Raw genomic sequence first — 24,840 nt, forward strand, 5'->3', positions numbered from 1 at the left:
AAGCTACTATCGCGAGAGGAAGAGCTGTTTTCTTTTTTTTCTTTTTTTTTCAGTTTCCAAAAGTTGTGCAGAGGGAGGAGAGTTGTGATTGCAAAATGAGCAGAGCAGCTTGCTGCCGCTGCACAAGATGCAGGCAAGAAACAAGACTCAGAAAATAATTTTAATGGTTCAGTAATGAAAACAAGACTCACAAACTATGCTATACATGGGACAGTGACAAAAATATACATGTTGATCTTATTTTAGGGACTGTTCGTTACTTATCAGGGGTGGTGGGGAGGGACTTAGGTTTTTTATTTTGGTTTAGCAGAGCAACATGTAAATTTAAATGGTTCTATTTATTTTGCCATTGATTTTTTAAAAAAAAAAAAAAAAAAACATGCTGCATGTTTTCTCTAAAATTCCACCATTTACATCACCAGAAACTGTAAAAAGAAATTGGATTTTCATTGGATTTTCAGATTCCTGACGGTCCTTGAACACCTCATGTGTAATGTAGCTTCTGTCAGAAAAAATATATAATCAAATGTAAGCTTAAAATAGTGATATTTCATCAAATTATTCTGTCTCATTTAAAATTTGCCCAAAATTTAACTGTTTGCACAAATTAACCAACATGCATGACAAGACCTAGGATTTTTTTCAACTCTAAGATTTCATCTTAAATGTTTAACTTTTAACTTTCACACATCAAAGGGTAAGTTTGTTTGTTGTGTAGAAATCTAATAACTAATTTATAGTGAAGGCAGGAGCACGCATTTTCCACCAGTCACTCAGGAAGGCTCAAGGAAAAATATTTGTAGCTTCTGAGAAAGTCTAAATTAGTAAAAATAAAACTAAGTCACACCCCAGCCACCCCCTCCTCTGATAAGTAAAGAACAGTCCCTTATGTGTCCTTTCCTCATGGTTAAGCTGAAGAACAGAGGTCAGCTACAAAGCAGCCGCCTTGAAGATAGGCTAGTAGTATGCACACCTGTAGATTCAGCGGGATGCAGAGGACACCTCCCCCTCAATATTTAGAACATGTGTATTTGTCCCCATATGAAAGTAGCAGAGGACTTTAATTCTGACAATATCGCAGACACTGACAGGAGATTCTTCAACTATCATGCTTTTTGTGTCCCTGTCTGAAATTATTTTTATTTTGGTCACACTTACTTCACACCAAAATAATAATAGACTGTATTCATATAGCACCTTTAAAACACAGTTACAAAGTGCTGTATGATAAAACTAAATACATTTAAAACACAAGGAGAATAAAACAAACAATGTGTCTTGAACTGCTATCTCAGTAAAAGATAAAATGAGAAAGGCCAAAACTAAAATCAAGACAATAAATGGGAAATAACATCAATAAGGAAGCAATAAAACAGACAGCTCAGATAAAGTCACGATATGCTTTCCAATAGAAGTATGTTTCTTGGAGAGACTTAAACGAAGCCAGTGACTCAGACAGCCTTATATCCTCAGGCCTCAATTGCAAAAGCTCTGTCTGGTCCTCAGGACTCTGAAACAAGCAGAAGACCTCTGCTCGAGGATCTCAAACTACACCAAAGTTCATAAGAGACTAACAATCAATAAGATTTTTAAAGTCATACAAAAATGAAATGATAGATCGGTCATTATTTTCATTAGGTCTATATAAAAAGTGACCTTTTATGTGTGGTTTTTTGCTATATTTTCTTTGTTCCTGAGCCAGATTTTTGACATTCAGCCCTGCCTAATTTTAAATTTAATATTGATCTAATATTAACTGCAAATAGCCATAAATTACCCATTTTTCAAACTGTATCATGTGTTGTAAGATATATTGGTAATACTTTCTTCATAAGGAGAACAACTGTCCCTTGGGATTACTGCCATTTCCACCACACGCTACAAAATGTGAATTCAGGGAGTTATTTTTTTTAGAGTCTGTAGACTTGGTGACCACAGCAGGGGTCATGTGACAGGAAAGCACATGGCTTGAGAACATTTTGCTCCATGCATGGAGGGAACTGAAATAAGAAGAAATCAAGGATATGTTTATTGGCTGTTGTTTCCAAACAGCTCAGATTTCCTTTAAATGTACAAATAATAAGAAAAGACAACATTTATATTGTGTATTTTGTGCATATTTGCTGCTAACGCTAAAGTGAACACATCATGAGATTAGAAATGAGTGACAAAATGTAATTTCCACAACAGTCATTATCATCACTTTGTCTATTGTGATTAGAAAGACATATGGTAATGTTAATAACAATGTCAATGGTTTACATTACTAAGAGCATTGTATCAATACTTGTAGGATGACCACTGTACCATAAACTGATGCAAAGGAGGCAAAAATACACTAAAAGAATTCAGGAAATTCAGCAAAAAGAGGATTCCCCACCTAAAACACTAAATTATCACCTTAGTACATTGTCACAGTTTGAATTGGCAAATGCTGTTTTTTTCACACCACTTTTATTCACTGTGCCATTAATTCACACCAAATTCTGGTGCTGTTGAGTGTAGACAGTTCCATCTCTGCAGGAATTAACAGGATAATGTGTCTGCCTAAATACCTGTAAGCAAGTATTGTGTCCAGAGACAGCCTGACACATCTGTTTTAGATCTCTTTCCTCTTTGTTGTCTGTTTAGTTCCCAGCATCACAGACCAGCCAGGGTGGTCTTATCAATGTAAATCACAAAGTAGGGCCAGGCAGTGAACAGCTTCCTCTTATTGCTTTTTGACACTTTATAGATATGCTATATTTGACAAGATGAAATTTAACTGTCGGGCATGAACACTTCTCCACCCAAAGGAAACAACAACCCAAGTGTGAAATACAGAGTGTATCATTTACAGCAGCGTATGAGTGCCCTGCAGAGAATAAAACTTAGCACGGTCAAGCTTTTGACTCAGTTGTCCTTTGGCTGTAAAATGCTCACAGAGGAGAGAGGTTCATAAAACATGAGCATGTTGCTGGCAGTTTTTAAAGTTCAGTCTGTTGTGCTCTCTGACCCAAAATGCGTGTCCCACTACGGAGGAATGGATTCATGGGGTTTGAAATGGCTCATTCATCTCAAGGCTCTTGTCGTTTGTTAACAGTCTTTGTCAAGAGGAAGTTAGAGTTGACACCACGCACTCTGAGCACTGACGCCTCCAGAAGCCTGAGTGTGGAGAAAGATCTGATCAAGCAAGACTAAAGACATTAACAAAGTGTGCATGATTGCATGTCACTGTCTGTATCATCAGACCAAGCCAACATTTGCAAACAGTTGACCAGATAAGACTTGGGAATGCAGTATTTTCTACCTTGCATGAGGCCTTTAGTGTTGGAAGGCGAGCCTACAAGGGTAAGTGGCAAAATCTGGCAAGTGAAGACCAATCAGGATGCTTTCCCTCATTGGAGAATTGTAAACACACTTTGCTGGACCACTTAGGCAGAGGATGGGCTGTCAGGATGCAACTGAAAGTGCACCAGTGCAAAATGTGTTTTTTAAACTCTTATTTTTTTCTCTTAGTTTTAGTATGCAGTTTATAGACAGTAGACAGTCCAGCACTTCGGTCCAGACTGATGTATTTGAACAGCTACTGGATGGATTGCCATGAAATTCTGTACAGACATTCATGTTCCCAGAGGATGAATCATAGGGTGCTGAACTCCACTGATGTGTATGTGGTGTGTTGCTGTGATGAGTCAGGCAGAGCGGGGGTGTGCTTAACTTTTAAACTGGTTGAACTTTGACCCAAGCTGTACTGACCTGTGTGGGTGCAGCCAGTCGCTGTTGATCACACAGCTTGAACTGAAAGACAGATGAAAATTTCTAGGACTGTCCAACAACAAATTGTCCATATATGGAGACTGAACAAAACAAAAGATTTTCGCAGCTTCTAGGTTTGTCACAAAAAAACTCTTGAGTCTTTGAAAGTAAGTGATCTACTGATAGCTCCCTTAGCACTGCAGCTACAGTGGAGGTAAGCCTGGAGATCTAGAGTGGTAAATACTGCAAATATCCTTGTTTTCCTGCTGGAAAGTTAATCCACCTTGACTGACTCTGGTGATGTAAAATTTGCCATGAAATGTGGTGCTTTGAAACTAAGATGGTGAACATGGGAAAGATTGTACCTGCTAAACATTAGCATGGTAGCGTGTTCATTGGGGAACTGCCCATTGGTCCGACATCCCATTGTTCCGACCATATTAAACTCATTGTTCCTAAATCCGTTCCGAAATCATCATGATGCCCTGTGGTTAAGGTCTGGTTAGGTTTAGGCACAAAAACCACTTGGTTAGGGTCAGGAAAAGATCATGGTGTGGGTTAAAATGAAAAAGAAAGTGACAAACACATAAGCCGTGAGCCTGCTCCGCCTCAAGCCGGTCACGGCGCACCATACGCCCGCCACGAGCCGTTCAGCACCGTGGACAGTCGAACTAATGGGATGTCGAACCAATGGGCTGTCGAACCAATGACATGGACCCGTTCATTGCAAGCATGCTAGCATTATGACATTAGCATTAAACTAAAGCATTACTGTGCCAAAGCACAGTATGTCAGAGCCGCTGGCATGACTGTAGACTGAGGCCTTTACACAATGGGGATGTAACAAATAAATGACATAAAATGTGAAACATGTGCCTGAGAAAATTTGCATCAAAGTATTAATACTAGCAGCAATGCGACAGTTTCAACAGGTTCGCCATTGACATGACATTGTTATGTGGCGTCCGTTTCACACAACATGATTGAAGTATGCCTTTATCTGCAGCACAGAATTTACATTGATTCTTGTTGTATATAGTGTGGTGCAGGAATGAGTCCTCAAATGTGACAATGAGTTAGCATTAGTGTTCCTTTGTCTCAAAGTTAGTGAGTTTTTGAATGAGTTTTTAGTTAGATGCCTACTATAAGGCCTGTGGTTAACACAAGGTTGTACGTTTTGTTCTACAATATAAAATACACCAGTAAATACAACAAAAACAAGTGACTAAATGGGACTACAGAGCATCATTACGCAACACAGCTTTACCTCGTTGTGGTGGCGACGTTGAAGTTATGCAACTGTGGTGTAGTTTATTTACAGCCTTACTTTAGCTTTTTACTTCTGGCAATGCATTAAGGCTTCAGGAATCATGACAGCATTCATTTGTGAAGATTATCTTGCTAAACAACACATGTATCATAAACTTTTGTTTGCCACAGAGCTTATTTTCTGCAATAATTCAGTGGAAAAATCCCACTGGAATTTTGTCAAGGGAACCAGGGCGATGCTAACTTCCAGGTTGGCCCACAAGTAAAAGGAATCCCTGAGGCTCTCTATTGCTTCTATAGCTTTTGTTTGCAGTGCAAAACTCAGAAAAATGGACCTCGTTCCAAAAGAAAATTACATGGTGCGTGATATTTTCATTCTGTGTGAAAGCACTCATGATAAAAACAACAAAATATATGAATGTGTCATTAATCCCATGGGGGGAAAATGGCCCTGGTGTGTAAAGGCCTTTAGTCTTGTTATTTTTTATGTATTTTATTAATTTGATATTTAACACTCTATGACAACTGAGCAGACTGTCTGCTGAAGAAAACCATGGGATGCAGTTGAAAGTGTTTTTTTAAAGCTTGTTAGTGGAACTTGAGCTAATGAGTTTTTCTAGTAAGAAACTGTGAAAAATACCTATAACACAGAAAAATTGCTGTGCAGTTCAAGCCGTCAGGGAGTTATGGGATTGGTATTGGTTTAGGGTTTTTGAGGTCACATGATCAAAAACTGCTTCAAAAGTTTTTTTCTGCCCACAAAGAAATCATCTTCCAGGAAGAATCTGGAAGCTTCCTCTTGCACCCACTTTTTAAATTAGACACTGTTTTTCTTCACTCTGCGTGGACATCATAAACAGGTGTCCCATTTAATTTATCTTTTACGACATAATTGATGTTGACGGCGTCTCCTACTCGCTGCTTCTTGCCGCATTAACCCACACACACGGGGCAAGGGAAACAACAGACGCTTGTGGGAACTCTCATGAAAAAGGACGGTGCATTTGTTCTTCAGTGAACTGGGTGGAAACATATGGCGTCTCGTGTGTCGGCGTAATGCAGTGACTCACACACACAGTCACTCACACACACAAATTGTGGCCCCTGCTATCTCGCACAGACCATGACCCCTTGACTCTGGGTTTGAAGCCCGAGGAGCTGAAATCCCCTTCAGTGCGAGCGGCAAACTGACAGCACAGTGCAGCCTCTTATCCTCTGTGACCAGAGCTCTCACAGAGTATTCATTACTGTACACAATGGCTTACACACTTTGTGATCTGTGAGTGGTGTGAGGGGTAGGAGGGGTTATGTGTCAGGCCAGTGAATCAGCAAAAACAAAAACACCAGAGTCAAAATTTTCAAGAATTTCAGTAACTTATCCCCATGAGTGTGGCTGTATTTTCTTCCTGCTACTTCTTTCTTTGGAATTACACCCCCACCCTCCTGTGTACATGCTGTGTGTAGACAAATATTGCAAGAATGACAGTGTGGTCCATCCAAAGCACAATAAAATAGCAACACGTGCATGTAGCAGCCTGAGAGAAATCAGACATAAAAACCTGCTGTTACACTCCAGTGCTGCAACTGGCCACACTCCTCAGATAGGCTTTTTGGAGCAACAAGGCTGGCCACCCACATTCTTGGCATGGAAAGAGGCCTGTTTCTCACGGTCTGAGGACAGCTTGTCATGGGTCAGCAGTTTAGATTTAGCTCTGCAGTGGGTCTCCACTCATTATTCTCCTCTTAAGCAAACTTCTTATGCAGCCGCTCCGGTGCTAACACACTCAACACAATTTTGTTGAGGACAGGGGGAGCACAGAGCAGGAAGTTATTTTATCCTCAAACTTATAAAAGTGACACATGAAAACACTTATTTTATTATCAGGACACAACTTTGTAACTGGTGAAAAGAGTAACACCTGCATACTGACTCAGAGTCACAAATGTTTCAGATGAACGTTTTGATCTCAGTCAAGCTTCAATAGCCTAATAGTCGTCATTGTAACAGGTGTAGTTACCCGTCCAACCCACCCAGAGTGATAAACATCCCCAAACATTTAAATATTCAATAAGCACACAAATAAGACAGAATCAAAAGTACATAAATGGAGATGATAATACATCAAATAGACCAAATGTTTAAAAAAAAATATCTCAAAAATATGGAATTTACATTTAGATTTGAGGATAACATACATGAAAATTAGTGCACATTAAAAGATGTAATGTATATGAGTGAATGTACATTTTAATGCTTTTTGTCATATACAATATTTTACATATTCTGCATTTTTTGTACAATTTTTCCCTTCAATGTAACTTACAAAATTTTTTGAGTATTTTTGACACACAAGGTATTTTTATGTAATTACTATATTTGATTTTTAAACGTTTTGACCTGACAAAGATCAGAAATAAATCAATAAGTTGCCCATCTAAATAAATTTGCGGTAAATGCGCAAGCATTACTCTGGTTCATTTATGCTGTATTAAGGCTGACTCAGGTTGGAGGGAGAAGTGTCCTGTGTATATTTTTAAATTATATCATCATTTCTAATGTTTCAAATGAGCTGATCTGCTCCATGGTCTTTTCTTGTGTCCCGTGGTAACTGCAGAAGTTCCTCATGAGTTACACCAGGTGCCTCTGGTTGGGAGTAAATGGCAAAACTAAATGCATGTGTGTGTTTTCCTGTGTCCATCTGAGACAAGAAGCCTTTTACTGATACATGCTGACAAGACTAAAAAGCAGCTTTTGTTTTGTTGGTGACGTGGCTCTGATCTGTGTGCTGCTTCAGGGAAAGAGAGAGAGAGACTAAATTCCAAAAGCAAGAGTTTTGGTCTTGTCATTGTTAAACAGCAGGAAGTTGTGTGACATTCGGTTGTTTGTGTATTTAATGCATTCAGCTGGTGACTTAACAGGATGAGTAGAATTGTTGTCATCAGTTTAATAATGGTAACATATAAGGTCTCTGACTTTTGTTCTGTGCCTAAAAACATGTACAGGCTGAATGGCAATGGACCAAGTATTGACCCCTGAGGGACTCCACATACAATGTCAACCTCCCCAGTCTAAGAGAACAAATAAAATATAGGGAAAAAATACAAAAAAATATTCTGTTAGATAAGATGTAAAGCAAGCAAGCACTGAGCTAGAGAGACCCACTCACTCTTCAAACTTTTTGATTAGAAAATAAATAAAATTGTGTCAAATGCTGCACTCAAACTAGACTAGAAAGAAAGTTCTATGGATATAATGAAAACTATTTTATCTACTAAGAACTGTAGAGTGGTCAGGATAATCACAAGGTTTTTTTCATAGATACTGGAAAAAAGAAATTTTGGAAATACAAGGTTTTCATTTGACAATAACAGTGAGAAAGCTACAGGGAGGAAAAGCAGAGTATTTATATATGAAAACTTAAAATTACCAAAAAGATTTTAAAAATGTAATATAAAAAGATATAAAATCAGTATTTCTGTTGGCATCTTTAAACAAAACAAGCTACTTAATATCAGGAAATCTGCAAAATACTGCAGACCTAAAACTGCACTGGACCCAATAGGAGGTAACAGATAATGATACAAACACAGTCCGGGTCTGTTTTTGAGAAGAGCGGAGAGTTTATTACTAAGAGGCAATTGAAATGTCAGGGTCTGTGGAGTGTAAGCATCAAGTTGTGGTTGGAGGCTGCTCTGGGAGCAGACTGGGAGTGAGTGGTGTGATGGCGGAGCTCCAGACACCCATCTCCTACCCTTAAGGTCAAACTGACACTCTGTGGATGGGCCCGGCACTTTCCCACTAGAGCTGCAGTGTATAGAAAGGACACGTGGAGATGTAGCTCTGCTGTAGGTCAGCTATCTGTTGTGGTAAAGCCAAAATGGGTACTATCATGCTGTTAAGGGTGGATCAGGCTTGAGAAAGTTTGAAATAAAGATAATTTTCAGTGTTCAGAGGAAGATTTGACCATTATTATGGAAACTTGTGAACTTTCTGAGCAGTACTTTTAATCACGCAAGTGGGGTGGTTCAGTGGATCAGTCCAGTCCACGCTTTGGTCCAGACTATATCTCAACAACTATCAGTTAGATTGCTATGAAATTTTTTACATTCATGGTCTCCAGAGGATGGATCCTACTAATTTCTTGTAATCCTTTGACTTTTCCTCTGGCACCACCATGAGGTTGACATTTGTGTCTTTTGTGTGTGCGTGTGTGTGTGTGTGTGTGTGTGTGTGAAATATTCCAACAATTATGTGATGAATTTCATTGAAATGTGGTTCAGACATTCATGCTCCCCAGAGGATGAATTGTAATAGCTTTGGTGATCCTCTTACTTTCCTTTTAGCGCCATCATCAGGTCAACATTTTAATGTGTCCAGAAGCTACTTTTTTTTTTTTTTTTTACCAAATACCTGCCCGACTTTGTGTTTAGTGCTAATTAGCTATTGTTTGCATGTTAACACGCTACACTAAGATGGTGAATATGTCAATACTTGTTAATGTAGAGTATACAAGCACTCTGAGCTTTGCCACTGGAGAAAATATGGGAGAAAGTGTGGCAGACGTTTAACTTTAGTGCAATTATTTACTTGAATTAGATCTAAAAAGCCATTTATAATTGGCTTGACATTTATTAAAGACAACAATCCTTTTCATTCCAGTAGTTTAGGAAAAGGCTAACAGTAATGTCCTGGTGTTTCCAGACAATGATTTACTTATTTTTTATTTTCAGGTGAAAAAAAAGAACACCATTCTACTCGTTCAGATTCTGTAGCTGGGCACAAACACTGTCTCCACCATACAACGGAGTCTGAGGAGGAGGAGGAGGAGACCGAGACATCAGTCTAACATCCCACGCCAGGCAGCAAACTGGTCAACAGAGAGAGAGAGAGAGAGAGAGTCAGAAGTGGAGACTGGTACTGTATTAGTGTAAGCCCAATTAAATAAAGAATTAAAGGATTAATGTTAAAGTCCACAAAAATCATCAGAGAGGTACTGTATATCCTTTACTGTTGGTCTAGGGCCCTTCATGCAGTGGCATGCAGAAGTTTGGGCACCCCTGGCCAAATTTTTGTTTACAGTTTCAAAATAACAAAAAAGGAAAAGGGGCTGACGCAAAACTTTGGGCACCTTGCATGGTCAGTGCTTAGTGGCGTCCCCCTTTGGCAGGTATCACAGCTTCTAAACACTTTCTGTAACCAGCTAAGAGTCCTTCAGTTCTTGTTTGGGCAACTTTCACCCATTCTTCTTCGCGAAAGTTTTTTTTTATCTGTGAGACTCTTGGGTTGTCTTCATGCACTGCTTTTTGAGGTCTATCCAAAGATTTCTAATGATGTTAAGGTCGGGGGACGGTGAAGGCCTCGGCAAAACCTTCAGCTTGCACCTCTTAAGGTAGTCCATTGTGGATTTTGAGGTGTGTGTAGGATCATTGTCCTGTTGTAGAAGCCATCCTCTCTTCAGCTTCAGCGTTTTTACAGATGGTGTGAAGTTTGTTTCCAGAATTTGCTGAAATTTAATCCATTCTTCCCTCTACCTGTGAAATGTTCTCTGTGCCACTGGCTGCAACACAAGCCCAAAGCATGATCCATCCACCCCTGTGTTTAACAGTTGGACAGGTGTGCTTTTGATAAAATTTGTCACCCTTTGTTCTCCAAACATACCTTAACTCATTGCATCCAAAAGGTTTTATTTTATCTTCATCAGTCCACAAGACTTGTTTCCAAAAAGCATCAGGGTGTTTAGGTTTTCCTTTGCAAACCTCTGATGCTGAATTTGTGGTGAGGACACAGGAAAGATTTTCTTCTGATGACTCTTCCATGAAGGTCATATTTGTACAGGTGTCGCTGGACAGTAGAACAGTGTACCACCACTCCAGAGTCTGATAGATCTTCCTGCAGGTCTTTTGCAGTCACAGGGGTTTTTATTTGCCTTTCTAACAATCCTACGGCCACTAGGGAAGTTTTCTAGGTCTTCCAAACCTCAACTTGACCTCTACAGTTATTTATAAGGCTTAAAAATTTGCATCACCTGCCCTTTCCTATTGATGACTGTGAAAAAGCCATAGCCCTAACAGTCGCTGTCTGAGAGCTCAACTGTCTTGGGGTGCCCAGACTTTTGCATGATGCTCCTTTCCTGTTGTTCACTCTAAAATGATGAAAAACAAAAACAATACTCTGACCTTGCTTCAAATGTTGAAAAGCATGTTTCATCTTTAACTTCATGCCTTTTGCAGATCAGTTCATCTTCGACTTGTTGTTGTTCATCTTAACTATTCACAATAAACAAAATTTTGACCAAGGGTGCCCAAATTTCTGCATGCCATTATACATCTGTTATGGTACAGATGGTGGTGTCTGCACTGCAAGTTGATCATACTTTAAAAGATCTAGAAAACCAATGGCCTTGAATACCTTAAGTAAACATAGCTAATAGTAGTGTTTTCCTATAAAGTCAACATAACTATATTTACTTTACATTTTCAAGGCAATCAGTTTACTTGATTTTCTAAAGTAAGATAAGCCTGTCAGATTTTTGTCTTTTTCCATTTTTTTGGCTGGACTGCTCCTTAAAATAAAGTACATTTTGTTCAGATGATGTTGTGTTTATTTGATGCTACGTTGGGTTTTATCATGTCATGCTTACATTAAGTCTTGTCATGCTTTTTACCATCAGTCATGCAGTGTTATGTCATGCTGCGTTCATGTCATGTCACGCTCTGTCAGTTGCATGTACCTGCATGGTACTAAATAGTGTTATGGGTAAAAGCAACCAAACTAAATTATGCTATTAATTCTAATTAGACCAAGGCATTTTTTTTCCAGTGCTTACAGAAACCTCAGGTTGTGTTTAGAGCCATTTATCTTCTCCAACGCTGGTATGACACGGGGCAATTATGGAGCAGTTACAAATTGTGAAGTGTCGAGAAGCCCTGGTCTCTGTCTACTGTTGAGTATGCAGAATAACACAGCTGCCTGTGAGGGCCAGGGTTAAGGCCTGTACGTGTGGGGTGCTGGCTCCTCGGTAGCTAACCTGAGCAGCAGCACCTGGAGATGGAGTAGGAAATGGGATCATCTGCGTTAACACATTCTGCTGAGCTCTCTCCAAGTCATAAATTTCCTTCAAGTGGTAGCAGTAACACTGCAGGCTGAGCCGTCGATCCAGTGCTTCTGCCAGAACGCACAAGGTCGATGCCAAGTCTCAGCTTGCCTGCACTGGTTTCACTTGTCAAAGCACCAGCCCATAAAGAGAACTGAATGTAGCGCTTACTTGATGCATCTTGTGGAATGTCTTGATGGTGGATATAAGTGCTCAAATCATCCAAAGACATTCACTCCTATGTAATGAGTGTGTGTGTGTGTGTGTGTGTGTGTGTGTGTGTGTGTGTAACCCTATGACACTGGGTGGCAGTGGCACTCTAAGCAATACTGAACACATACAGGTATGTGTAGGTTCTGCTGTATCGGTGCTATGTGTTGTGCTTGTGATGTTATTTTGAGATCTTTGTCACGTGTCCCCTCTGTTGTGTCTCGTTTGTGCATCAGCAGAAACATTTGGCTCTGAGTTTTTAACCATGAATGTCATATAATATCCATTATTGCTGACTCTGACAAAACTTAAGACAACTAAATGCTCACTGTGATGGATTGCCTGCCTCTAGTCTGTGGAATTTTATTTCATGCCATTACTGAAACCAGTAGCTGTCTGGAAGGTACAGTTTCAAGAGAGGGTAAAGAAGCATTTAAGATTTTATGCAATTACAAAAGTGCAAAAATGACTTAAAACTTTCCTATTTCCCTCCTGGGGTATCTAGCCAAATAGATTGGGTTGAGTTTATTTGCCCAACTTTGCTCACAGCACTGAAAAACAGCCAACATATTTTAAAACTGTCCTTGTAATTCTTGATAGTTCACTGTTTTATACAGACACAAAGGTTCAGTGAAACTGTTAACACTGTTGTTTGGAAGGTTTGTACTTAGAACGTTTGAAATCATCCAGCCCTTGTTCCTGAGACTGAAATGGACCAAGGATACTTTTTTGAACAGAGAATAGCTGTTTCATTTTTAAATGATTTATTGAAGATGTCACATTTAATGCTGTGACCACCACAAAAATTCCATTAACCTCTGTTTTGTTGGGATGAAGGTAGACATCTCAGATACAGAGGTGTGGGCTTGAATCACATGACTTGGACTCGAGTCAGAGTCTAGTCGCAAATGTGATGACTGACTGATGACCAGACGTGACAAAATCAAAAATGACTTGTAACCCTACTTGGACCTTAAGACCACTTGACTTCACATGGACTGCAGGAGCCATGAATTAACTTGGAGAGGAATGGATTTTGTGAGGTTAGTAGGATATCCATCCATCCATCCATTTTCGTAACTGCTTGGCTGGAGCCTATCCCAGCTGACATGGGGCGAGAGGCAGGGTACACCCTGGACAGGTCGCCAGACTATCGCAGGGCTGACACATGGAGACAGACAACCATTCACACTTATGGACAATTTAGGGTCACCAATTAACCAGATGTGCACTGTCTTTGGACTGTGGGAGGAAGCAGGAGTACCCGGAGAAAACCCACCCTGACACGGGGAGAACATGCAAACTCCACACAGAAGGGCTCCCTCCTGGGACCGAACCAGGAACCCTCTTGCTGTGCGGCGACAGTGCTAACCACCACACCACCGTGCCGCCTGGCTAGTAGGATATGAGATGGTTTATGTTTTTGTATTGTTACATGTTTTTTGTTAGTGTTTTGGGATATTAATTGCTTCTGTAATTGTGGTTACTGGGAGAGTCAGGCCACATGGATATGGGCGGTGACACACATAATCTACATGAGCATCTCATGTTCACCTGTGTGCTTTTTTTGATCAGAGAGCGAGGGTGAATGGGTCGCCGCATTTTTTGTCAGCCCAACTTTCTTCGATCGCTGACATCCACATGATACACTTCTAAACACTATAATAAGCAGATTTCTCTTCATTAATATGTTTATTCAACATGTTGTTTGGATCTCAGTGAATCTTCTGTTGCCATGTCACACAAGTTAACCAGGCCCAGCCTCAGCCTCTCAGCGACTTTTAGTTTGTTTCCTGCAGTTGCTACATGGCTTTTGACTTGAAATGACTTGATACCTTCCCGTAAGCAAAAGCGTTCCATGAATCAATCCATTTCCTGAATCAAATAACACTAACACTATTCATTCACAGCAAGTTGATGCGTAATTCCCCAGATTCCCTTTGTTTGAACCAATCAGCTTGCAGGAGAGAAGCATTAAGAAGAATTGCAGCGTACACAATGCATGGATAAAAAAGTTCAGACGAAGATGCAACAACTTCTAACAAACGTGTTGTGTGTGTGTGTGTGACAGAATAATCTCAGTTCTTACTGGCTGGGAGGAGATCCGAGTCAGCGGAGGCCACTGGACAACTAGAGACGGATCATCCTCCCACACACTTTCAGCCACCTAACCTCAGCTCCACACAACTCTCATGTGAGGACTTGAGTCAGCAAGATGATGAGGTGCATTAAAAGCTCCAAAAAGCTGATGAGTGGATCTGTAGTTGTAAAATATTTTGTCATGTTTTTACACCTCAGTTCTAAACAAGAAATGACATGTTGATGAATGAGCGTCAGAGATGCTGGTTGGTAAATCCTTTCACCTTAAGTTCAGATCCAGGCTGTTTCTTCCTGTTTCCTATCTTTATGCTAAGTTAAGCTAACATATTTATCATTCAGACATGAGCATGGTGTCTTCTCTAACTCTCAGCAACAAAAGCCCATGAATTGATTATCAGAAGCTATTCTACTTTGTACATTAAACACCTGTTACCAGAACTGGGAATTATATTAATATTATATTGATATCATGATGAGAGACGAGATATCATTTTAGATTTTGGATAACCAAGGTATGCAGAAGACCATCTCTGAACCAACAACACGTCCAAACTTGAAGCAGATGGGCTATAGCAGCAGAAGACCACACCAGGTGCCACTGCTGTCAGCTAACAACAGGAAACTGAGGCTACAGTTCACACGGCTCACCAAAACTGGACAATAGAAGACTGGAAAAACATTGCCTGGTCTGACGAGTCTGGATTTCTGCTGCAACATTCAGATGGTCGGGTCAGAATTTGGTGTAAACAACATGAACGCATGGATCCATCCTGCCTTGTATCAACGGTTCAGGCTGGTGGTGGTGTAATGGTGTGGGGGAGATTTTCTTGGCACACTTTGGGCCCCTTAGTACCAACTGAGCATGGTTTAAACGCCACAGCCTACCTGAGTATTGTTGCTGACCGTGTCCATCCCTTTATGACCACAGTGCACCCATCTTCTGATGGCTACTTCCAGCAGGATAATGCACCATGTCACAAAGCTCAAATCATCTCAAACTGGTTTCTTGAACATGACAATGAGTTCACTGTACTCCAGTGGCCTCCACAGTCACCAGATCTCAATCCAGCAGAGCACCTTTGGGATGTGGTGGAACGGGAGATTGGCATCATGGATGTGCAGCCGACAAATCTGCAGCAACTGTGTGATGCTATCATGTCAATATGGACCAAAATCTCTGAGGAATGTTTCCAGCACCTTGTTGAATCTGTGCCACCAAGAATTAAGGCAGCTCTGACGGCAAAGGGAGTCCAACCTGGTACTAGCAAGGTGTACCTAATAAAGTGGCCAATGAGTGTATATTTCACATCCACATACTGATGATTATTTATCAAAAAGTTTTTATTTTCATAGAATCATATATAAAAACATGAAATGGTCCTTTAAAAACTATAAGATGGCATTTTGAAAGTCGTTTTCTAAATTGGACTGTGCTGCAGGACTCATTAACAAGATTCACACTATGTAGGTCTGAGTTACTGAATGGCACTGGCATGCTGAACAGTCACTCTTGGGTGACATCAAGTGGTGAACAGGAACAGTAACACTGTGTTGAGCTGCAGCAGAGCTCCTGCAGAACAAACAGTGGCTGCAACAACGACCGCACACATCAAAGTGATTGAGACAAAAGAGATTTTTATTATAATAGAGAATATAAAATAAATATACATGACTTTTTCTCATTTAACAGTCATTTGTACAGTGAGATTTGGACAAGTTTGCTAAAAGCAGCTAAATAAATCCTTTTTTTCTTTTTTTTCTTTTTTTGGATTTTTCTGCGCTTAGCTATTGCTGCCTTATCTATAAATGCTATGAAAAGACAATACATTTAGGCCATATGTATATTTCAAACCTGTGCGCGCACACACCCAGACTTTCACACACACACTCTCTCTCACACTCACTCACACGCGCGCGCACACACACATAATACAGAGAGCATGTAGAAGAGTGGACAGACGCCCCAACCTGCAAAGCATTCTGCTGATGCAGCTCACCGATTATTACAAAATGTTTTCTGTCAGACCACATCTTTGAATTTCTCTCACAATGAGGAACCGCTTATTAAAAGATGCTCTGATGGGAGAGAGGATTATTGCGACCACGTTTTGTGACACAAGCTCGACAGGGCTTGTTGTACGAACGGCACGACGGGCATTGAAGGCATCGCAGAAAATTTGCAGATGGAGTGTCTGTCTGTCTGTCTGTACAAACTGTTAAGAGAGGGCGACAATAAGTGCTTAACGTTCTCCATTGGAAAAAGACAGGCACATGCAATACTATCAAAAAGGAGGAAATGGGAGAGGAGAGCGGCCTAGAGGTGCACTAGATTTCATTTAGGCGTGTACTAATGTGTGTCTGTCTATATCTACACACACAGAGGAGCATTGTCTGCCCTATAACTTTCATAGCACTGCCAGAACTTTAGTGTCTAAAGCAAGACATTAAAAAAACATTAAATACTTTTATTTACCACTAAATATTTGAGCGACAACAGTGCATTAAAAGACAATTATTGTATCAATATCTCAATGAGAAATTCTTAAAATGTGTTTTTATGTACAGCATTTCAAAACATACTTATAACTGCGCTTCAATAATGTGTGAGGACAACATCTAGAAGAAGAGAAAACAATCCACCGTCGGGATCGTTTGCAGTCTTTAGAGGTGTGACAGAAATAAAACATAGATATTTAGCTGCTAGCTTCCACATTGTGTAAATAACAATATGCTACATAGTAATGAGGAAAAAATAAAAGAAGACATTGAGGACAATCGACCCAAAGAGCTGACAGAGGAGGCGTGGAAATACACACACAAAATTAAAAAAAATCCTGACAGAGTTCCCATGACATCTTCAGAAGATGAAGGACTTAAAAAAAAGGCACCATCCACACAAATAAAAACGTGGATCATTATCATTCCCGTAAAAAACAGCGACAGTGTGGAATATCCGCGCGACACGAGAAGCCGGTGAGTGATCCCAAACGACGGCGTCACCTTCATTCTACTGTACATTGAGGTGGCATTAACACATTCAGTAACTAGACTTGATTTCATGTGAGCATATAGAGAGGAAATGACTCTAAGATGACAAGAAACATGGTCTAGTGATGCCTGGTTCGACTGACAGAGGTCCCTTTCTATAGCTACTATAGTTAAGGCAGAGGAAAGTTAAAAAAAAAAAAAGTGTATTATTCATAGATGTATGGAAATAATAAATATGATTGTATACTATCCATATATATGCATTTCTTTACAATAGTTCATTTAGAGTACAATTTTTAAAATGCTGTGAAAAAAAGGACACAAGTGAGCGCCGACTACTGTACTCAATATTACACAAGGAATGAACACACATCAGCCATCGACACATAATAAAACCTGTCAACTGCAAAACCTAAGCAACCTAAGTGAAAGCTTTAGTCTGGGATTTTTTTGCATAGGAGTTGTTTGACAGTAATTTGGAGCCTCGCGCTCTGTAATACTTGTGACACCTCGCTTGTTGGAGAGAGAGAAAAAGAGATTTACAGCAAAGCGTCTGAACATATCCTCGCTGCTACTTCAAATACACACACTAAAGGGAGGAGAAAACCTTTGAATAGCTGCTGGTTTTGACCCCCATCACGTATGAGTGAACAGACTGAGTCCCCCCTGGATCTGCCTGCCTGCCTGTCAGAGTGGACAAGATGAATCAAACTACTAAAGCAACACACGCTTTACATTTTGAGTGGAAGTTCTTTACCTGAAGTTTGTCTTTAAAGCTGCACTTATCGATATTTTTAATTAACAATGGAACAAATGACAATTTCATGTGAAAGGGGTCGCTTAAAGTGATGAACCCACACAGGATTATCACTGGACTCCACAGATCCCCTCAGATCTACTGGCTGTTTTAGCCTCTTTTAGCTCTTTGTTTTGGTTTCCAAGCCCACAAACTCTGCTCCAAGCTACTCTCATACACTATCTGTATGTATACCTATGAAAGTAATGCACCAAAATTCATATATATCCCACATAATCATGAGCCAGAAATTTTTTTATAACCCAGTGATTTGGGAAGGCTGTAATAGCGTGGCCAATGCGCTAATGGGAGTAAAATAGGAAGTCGTCTGCATAAGGGGGCAGGTTGGGTGGTGGATGGCTCACAAAATACAGGACTTTCCGACACAAGACTTTCCCCCAGCAGACTGGTGTTGAGAACCGTGTGAACTTTGAGTGAATTTTTAAAGTACGTCATCACCATGTTTCTTTACCTAAACCTATGTAACTTTATGTTAAGGACGTAACTTCATTCGTGGGGTGCTAATTTGTTAGATATACAAACTGTTGTCTGTATTTTCACAAGACATCATACATTGTTTGAGAATACATTGCCTGCTCTTATCCACCTTACTTACAGCCACAGGAAGCTGCTTTCAGTGAGAAAAATAGCTGTCTAGCATAAGTCAGCAACTAGCTAGCGTAAGTAATGATATACCTAGCAGCTAAAGAGCAAGATGTTTATATTCAAAAGTTGGAGACCAAAGCAGAGCTAAAAGGGCAAAAAAGAGAGTAAATACTGGACAGAAACATGACTCTAAATTAACTGTCATGTTGCTCCATGACTACTAGTTGTGTTTTTGCTAATACATTAGTTGTATCAACCGTATAGAAAGCTGAAGTAAAACCAGAACTTGTGGGTTCTGTTACGTAGGTAGAAAAAGTTAATTTAAAATCAGACTGACATTTGTTATGATGCAAATGACTAAAAGTCTGGCCTTGAAATGTGTGTGGTTCACCAGCCTGTTCTCATCACCAGGGCATTGAATACAGCAGCTCGATCAGTGGTCATTGGCATCCGATGACACCCTTTAGCATCTGAGATGCACTGGGCTTTCAACTAACTCCAAAGCAAGCCCATCAGAGGCAGTGACACAGGATTATATGGTTATATATTAACCATAAAAATAATGCTTGATATGGTACTGTTTGGCTAGCTGTCAGATTGTGTCTGCGAATATGAATTGAGCAGCTAATTTTGCTCTGATTTACTCAAAAAATGCCACAGAGGAGCAGCATTTTCAGCTTATTTAGGACTATTCTGGCAGAATTTGGCATTATGACCAACTTAATTATTCCCCTGATATTGTTTGGTTACCATAGTCCCTAAATGTACATGGAAATGCATGAATAGGATTCAAACTAAAGTTAAGCCCTTGGGGTCACATGACATTTAACTTTAGTTATGTAAAAAATTTAGTTATTTTAACCCAACATGGTCTTTTTTTTCTAAACCTGACCAAGTAGTTTTGTTGTCTAAACCTGAAGTAGTTTTGGTGGCGAAACCTACATTTCCTGTGAACACAGAGCTAATTTTGAAAAATACATTGTGCATGTAACAATTGGAATTTGACACACCATCCCTGAGCATCCAAAAACTGATGCTACAGGGGTACCTGGAGCATCATAGTTGGAAACAGAGGACCACTTACAAAGCTGCCGTATCTGACGAGCTAGTGGTAAGAATGTGTTGGTTCATTGTATATTTTCAGTATACAGAGCTGTTATTTATGATGATGCTGTGGTGCTGGTACATTTTCAGTTGCTATTGTTTTTTTTATTATTTTTTTTTTTTTATAAAAAAATGAGTCTTTGTTTAACTTTAAGTTCACAAACAAATTTCTCTCAATATACAAGTAGTAAACAGCAGGAACACGCCACATGTTCTCAAAAAAAAAGAAATGGTGAATTAAAGACTCCATTGAGAAGCGAGTGGAAGAGAGGCGAGCCCAGTGGTAACATCAGGACTTCAGCACTTTATAAGTTGATAAAAGATAAATAATGCTTTTTCTGTCGAACACAAGTGGCCTGAACAAATCCATGAATGCAGCTTTAAATATGTGTAAAATACAGAAGATCCAGTCTGTCAACGTTTTTGTCAATCAAACAACTCCAGATCAAAGTGTCAACATTTGAAATCTTGCATGCTCTGGTGAGAATTGCTTCAACTTTTGCAACAACAAACATGTATCTACTTGTTTAACTGCAGTTTCAGGTCCAGTTCTCTTTTCAGCCACAGGGTGTCAGTGTTTCCTAAACCCACTGCAGGCCACACATCTGCCAAATACAGGCCCCCCCCATCATGCTGTCCACGTCTGTACTGGAGCAAACGCAGTTACAGTTACAGTCGAGTCATTGGGTGCGTTCTTTAATACAACCTGCACGCTGGCCAGTCATGTGACCGAGCAGGGCCAGTGAGGATGGAGCAAGTTGTGGGGAAACAAAAATGAGAAGAGGGATAGAAAGCGAGCCCCACTTTGAGGTTTGCCCTTGAAGATCTGTTTCAAGTGAGAGTGTCGTCTGTTCTATGTTCAGTAAACACATTGTTCACTAAAGTAAGAATACTACAACAATACAAAAACACTCTTTACAAGTAAAAGCTTTGCATAAAATCTTACTTAAGTATTTTCAGATTTAAATGTAAAAGTACTGAATGAATTGTTTGTAGCATTTTGCTATTTAAGGTGCAGCTTTTTTTTATATTTTTATATACTGTTGGCAGTTAATCTCTAAAAGTACAAAAGCTCCAGTCTTTAAAATACAATTCTCACTATAACTGGGTCCTAAAGACCTTGTTTTCTTAAAACAAGTTGAAAAAAATCTATGTGCAGTAAGAGTATTTCAACTGTTTTTTCATTTCACATAAACCTGTGTAAAGAACTGACCTTATCTTGAAAAAATAAGTACAAGGTGGGTCACTGCATTTAGAAAATACAGACTAATTTGCATTATAAAGAGGCTGGAATATTCTAACTCCACAAACAAAACTAATGTGTTAGGACTCAGTTATAGCCTTACACAGATTTTTGGAGGGACAAATTAATCATATTTTATGATGTTTTGTGAAAAAAAAAAATCATAATTTGTAATGTAATTAGTAACATGATCTCTTAGATAAATATAGTGGAGCGGAAGTTTTAAGTAGCATAAAATGGAAATAATTACGTAAAGCACCCGTACCTCAAATTTGTACCAGCAAACAGTCATTATAGCTTAGCTTAGCACAAAGGTAGAAAATAGGGGAAAACAGCTGGCTCTCTCTGTTTGAAGTGTTTATGCTAAGCTAAGCTAACCAGCTGAAGCTGTTTCGTTAGCATGCAGACACGAGAGTGGTGTCTCTTGGCAAAAAGGAGAATTAGCCTACTTCCCAAAACATAAAGGTATTCCTTTGAAGGGACAGTTCACCCCAAATTCAGAAATAAAAAACATATTTTTTCCTATAGTGCTATTTAACAGTCTAGATTGTTTTGGTGTGAGTTGCAGAGTGTTGGAGATATCAGCTGTAGAGATGTCATGTGGGAGCTATTTTCTTACTACAGAACTACACCTGCCAACCGTATCACTGTGCAAAAGGAAGGGTGCATGTACTCATGGACGTGAGGCTCGTGCTTGCTACAGTGCGAGATGTAAACATTAATGGCGTCCTGGCTCCTTAGCTGAGCTGTAATGTTAGCTAGCTCAGTGGTGCTAGGTGAGCTAGCAGTAGATGCACACTTCCTTCTGTGCGGTGATACAGCTGGCAAGTGGTGTTCGGGAGAAACTGCACACATGAAACTGCTCACAACAAGGTCTGTGGATTATCTTGAGTAACCAGGTCATGATTTCTGGAAAGAGACATTGCTGTTGAGATGTTCCACTGTATTTTTTGGGCAGTTTGAGCACCACAAGCTGAGTGCCATCTAGTTCCATTATATTGGAGAGAAGGCAGACATCCCTATGGCTGATATCTCTAACAGTGTGTTCACACCGGGTGCAAGGTGAATTTTTCGCGCGATAAGATTACATACAAAGTCAACGTAAAGACGCGAAGCTCACCGGAGAGAGATGGATATTTATTTTGGTGCTAATATTCAATGCAGGCTCCACTTCACCGACGGCAACTGGGATGCTTGCCCTCACTGTCAGTGTCTGGGTTATGGAGAACGCAGGTAGCCTTCACACACTTCTCTGCCACATCTGGATGGACCTCAATGGTCAACAACTGCCCCGCGTTGTTCCGAAAATGGAGGACAAGCTAATAATAGCTGTTTGAGGCCACCCTGAGCTTTATGACATTAATTTTACGTCCCCAAATTATAAGCTTCAGACCAAGAAAGACCTGGTGTGGAGGAAAGTGAGTGAGGAGGTCGGTCTGCCTGGTAAGTTTTGAAAATTGATTCCAACTATCGGCTGTACGTTTCTATCAACAAAATTAGCACTAGCATTAGCCCCAGTTAGCACAACCGATGTAGCTCGATTTCTGGCCAGCATACTTGTCTGATTTACTACTGTTACTCGCGCGAATGACTCGCGTGAATGTTGCGAGTAAAAACAAATATTCCAGCAGTCAAACTCGCACGAGTAGAGCGAGGCGAATATTTTACTCGCGCCTGGTGTGAACACACTGTAACACTGCAACTTACACCAAAACAATCTAGACTGATAAACAGCACTACAGGTAAGAGCAAAAATATGGGTTTTTGTTCTTGGGGTGGACTGTCCCTTTAAGTGCAGTACTTGAGTAAGTGTACACACCACCACTGATTGAATTGTTAATTAAAAAAATAAAACAGACACATGGGGATGTGATTATACGGTGTGTAAAATAATAGAAAAGAATACTTGTCGTGGTGGCACTGAGGATTTACGCTGCACATTAACATTAATACTTGATTACTGTTGCTCCTGTCTCCTTGGCATGTATTAGAGAACGCACCTCTTGTCTTTGAACGTGTCCCAGTCTCTACCAAATGTCTGCTCGGCGCTTGGCCACAGGGTTGACAAGCGCTCAACAAAACTCACTCCACATTTGTTCCAGCTCTTTGCAGATCGGTTCAGCGGTCAGTGCAGTTCTAGCAAGTAAAAGGATAAAACACCATGCATAAAAACATACTGTACACACACACACACACACACACACACACACACTCACAGGAAAACAATAAGATTAAAACATTAAAAAACAAAAACAATGTGACATCAGGCAGTAACAGTCTCAAAAAGCATATTGGGGGGGGGGGGGGGGCGTACTGTTAGCTGCCCTGTACGTTTATGCGCACGTTCATGTTCAGAAATCTTGAAAGTCTTGAGGGTCCTCAATAAGGTGTGTGTCAGAGCGAAGTGTCCACCGGCAGCTCCTGAGCAAGGAACCAGTCCAGAGCTGCTGGCCACAAACGAGAGGCGTCCAGCCCGCTGAAAAGGCTGTCGTCTGTCAAATGTTTCTTATGTAGGTAGTGGAGTGAATCCGAATATACAGAACTTAGAGCTGTAAAAAGACGTCTACTTTTCTTACTTTCCAAATCCAAATCTAGATAAAGAGAGGTCTAAATATAGAAACCCTATAACAAGAAGATTAAGTTAAATTGCGCATTTAATATTTCCCTGCAATTGCATCAGCTAAAGTGCTGATTCTTTCTGTGTAGAAACATGTGACTGTGGGTTTTTTTTTCTTAAAAGGACAGGGTTAGCTCAAACTTTTCTTTTGATTATCCAAGGTAAGATTACACTACAGATGACAGTAAAGGGCTTTTCCTCCTGCTTTTCATCCAATCACTCTCATATACATATATTTACAATGACATCAACTATCAAGGTAAACTTGAAAACTCTAGCAAATAAGTGAGAAAAAAAATCAAATAGAAAAAGGTGCTATATATAATGTACATATATGAACACAGCTGCAATTCTTCCTGGTGAGGACCGTTGTGTTTGTAAGTGCCATGAGTCTGTGTGTGTGACGCCTTCACATCTATCTTACATTATTCTCAGTTCACCAGCCCGACGAGGCAGAACTTCTCGTTACATCTTTTTGGTTCCTATGTTCGTTTGCCTTCATGTTACAGTGAAGGCTGTCAGGAGAGAGGTCAAAGGTGAGGGAGGGTTGAAAAGGAGGGTGAGTTGAGTTGGAATGATGTAATGCACGGAGGGAGGTCCTGACCAGGATGTGGGAGCGGCGCCCTGGAAGGAGATGGGGGAGTACGGTGACGGAGGTGGACGTGGAGGAGGAGATGACTCCTCTGCTGGTTCGGGAGGGACTGGGAGCCTCAGTAACGGTGGGTCTGGTGGGAGTACTGGGAGCTCTGCTGGGATGATGACGTGTATCCCATGGTGCTCTGGGGCTGAGTGGAACCTTGGACGTTGCTTTGGTAACCAAGGCGGGAGCTGGAGTGCTGAGGAAGAGAGGGACAGTAGTGAGCAGCAAGTTTTTTCTTTGGTGTACAGGTGCATCATAGTAAACACAGAAAAATGTTTCAAGAAATCAAGAAACATTATTAATTATTAACATTATTAAAAAAATATTAAAAATATGTACAACATATCTGCTTTCAATGAAATAGATGAACAGTTTTAAGAGAGCATGTTGTTACTAAACACGCAAACTCTGTATATGTGCAGGTATATCTTGGGT

General features: G+C 40.2%; 1 protein-coding gene across 1 annotated transcript in view; it reads right to left on the minus strand.

The window, feature by feature from the left end:
• Positions 1–16,013: 16,013 nt before the first annotated feature.
• Positions 16,014–24,840, minus strand: part of cdk19 (cyclin-dependent kinase 19) — an 85,009-nt gene continuing 76,182 nt past the window's right edge. The window contains exon 13 of the mRNA XM_049589878.1: positions 16,014–24,601. Within this exon, the coding sequence (XP_049445835.1) occupies positions 24,476–24,601 (126 nt within the window). The 3' untranslated portion in view covers positions 16,014–24,475. The remainder of the gene's footprint in view (positions 24,602–24,840) is intronic.

Source organism: Epinephelus fuscoguttatus, linkage group LG11 (assembly GCF_011397635.1).
Source record: "Epinephelus fuscoguttatus linkage group LG11, E.fuscoguttatus.final_Chr_v1".
NCBI classification, from domain to species: Eukaryota; Metazoa; Chordata; class Actinopteri; order Perciformes; family Serranidae; genus Epinephelus; species Epinephelus fuscoguttatus.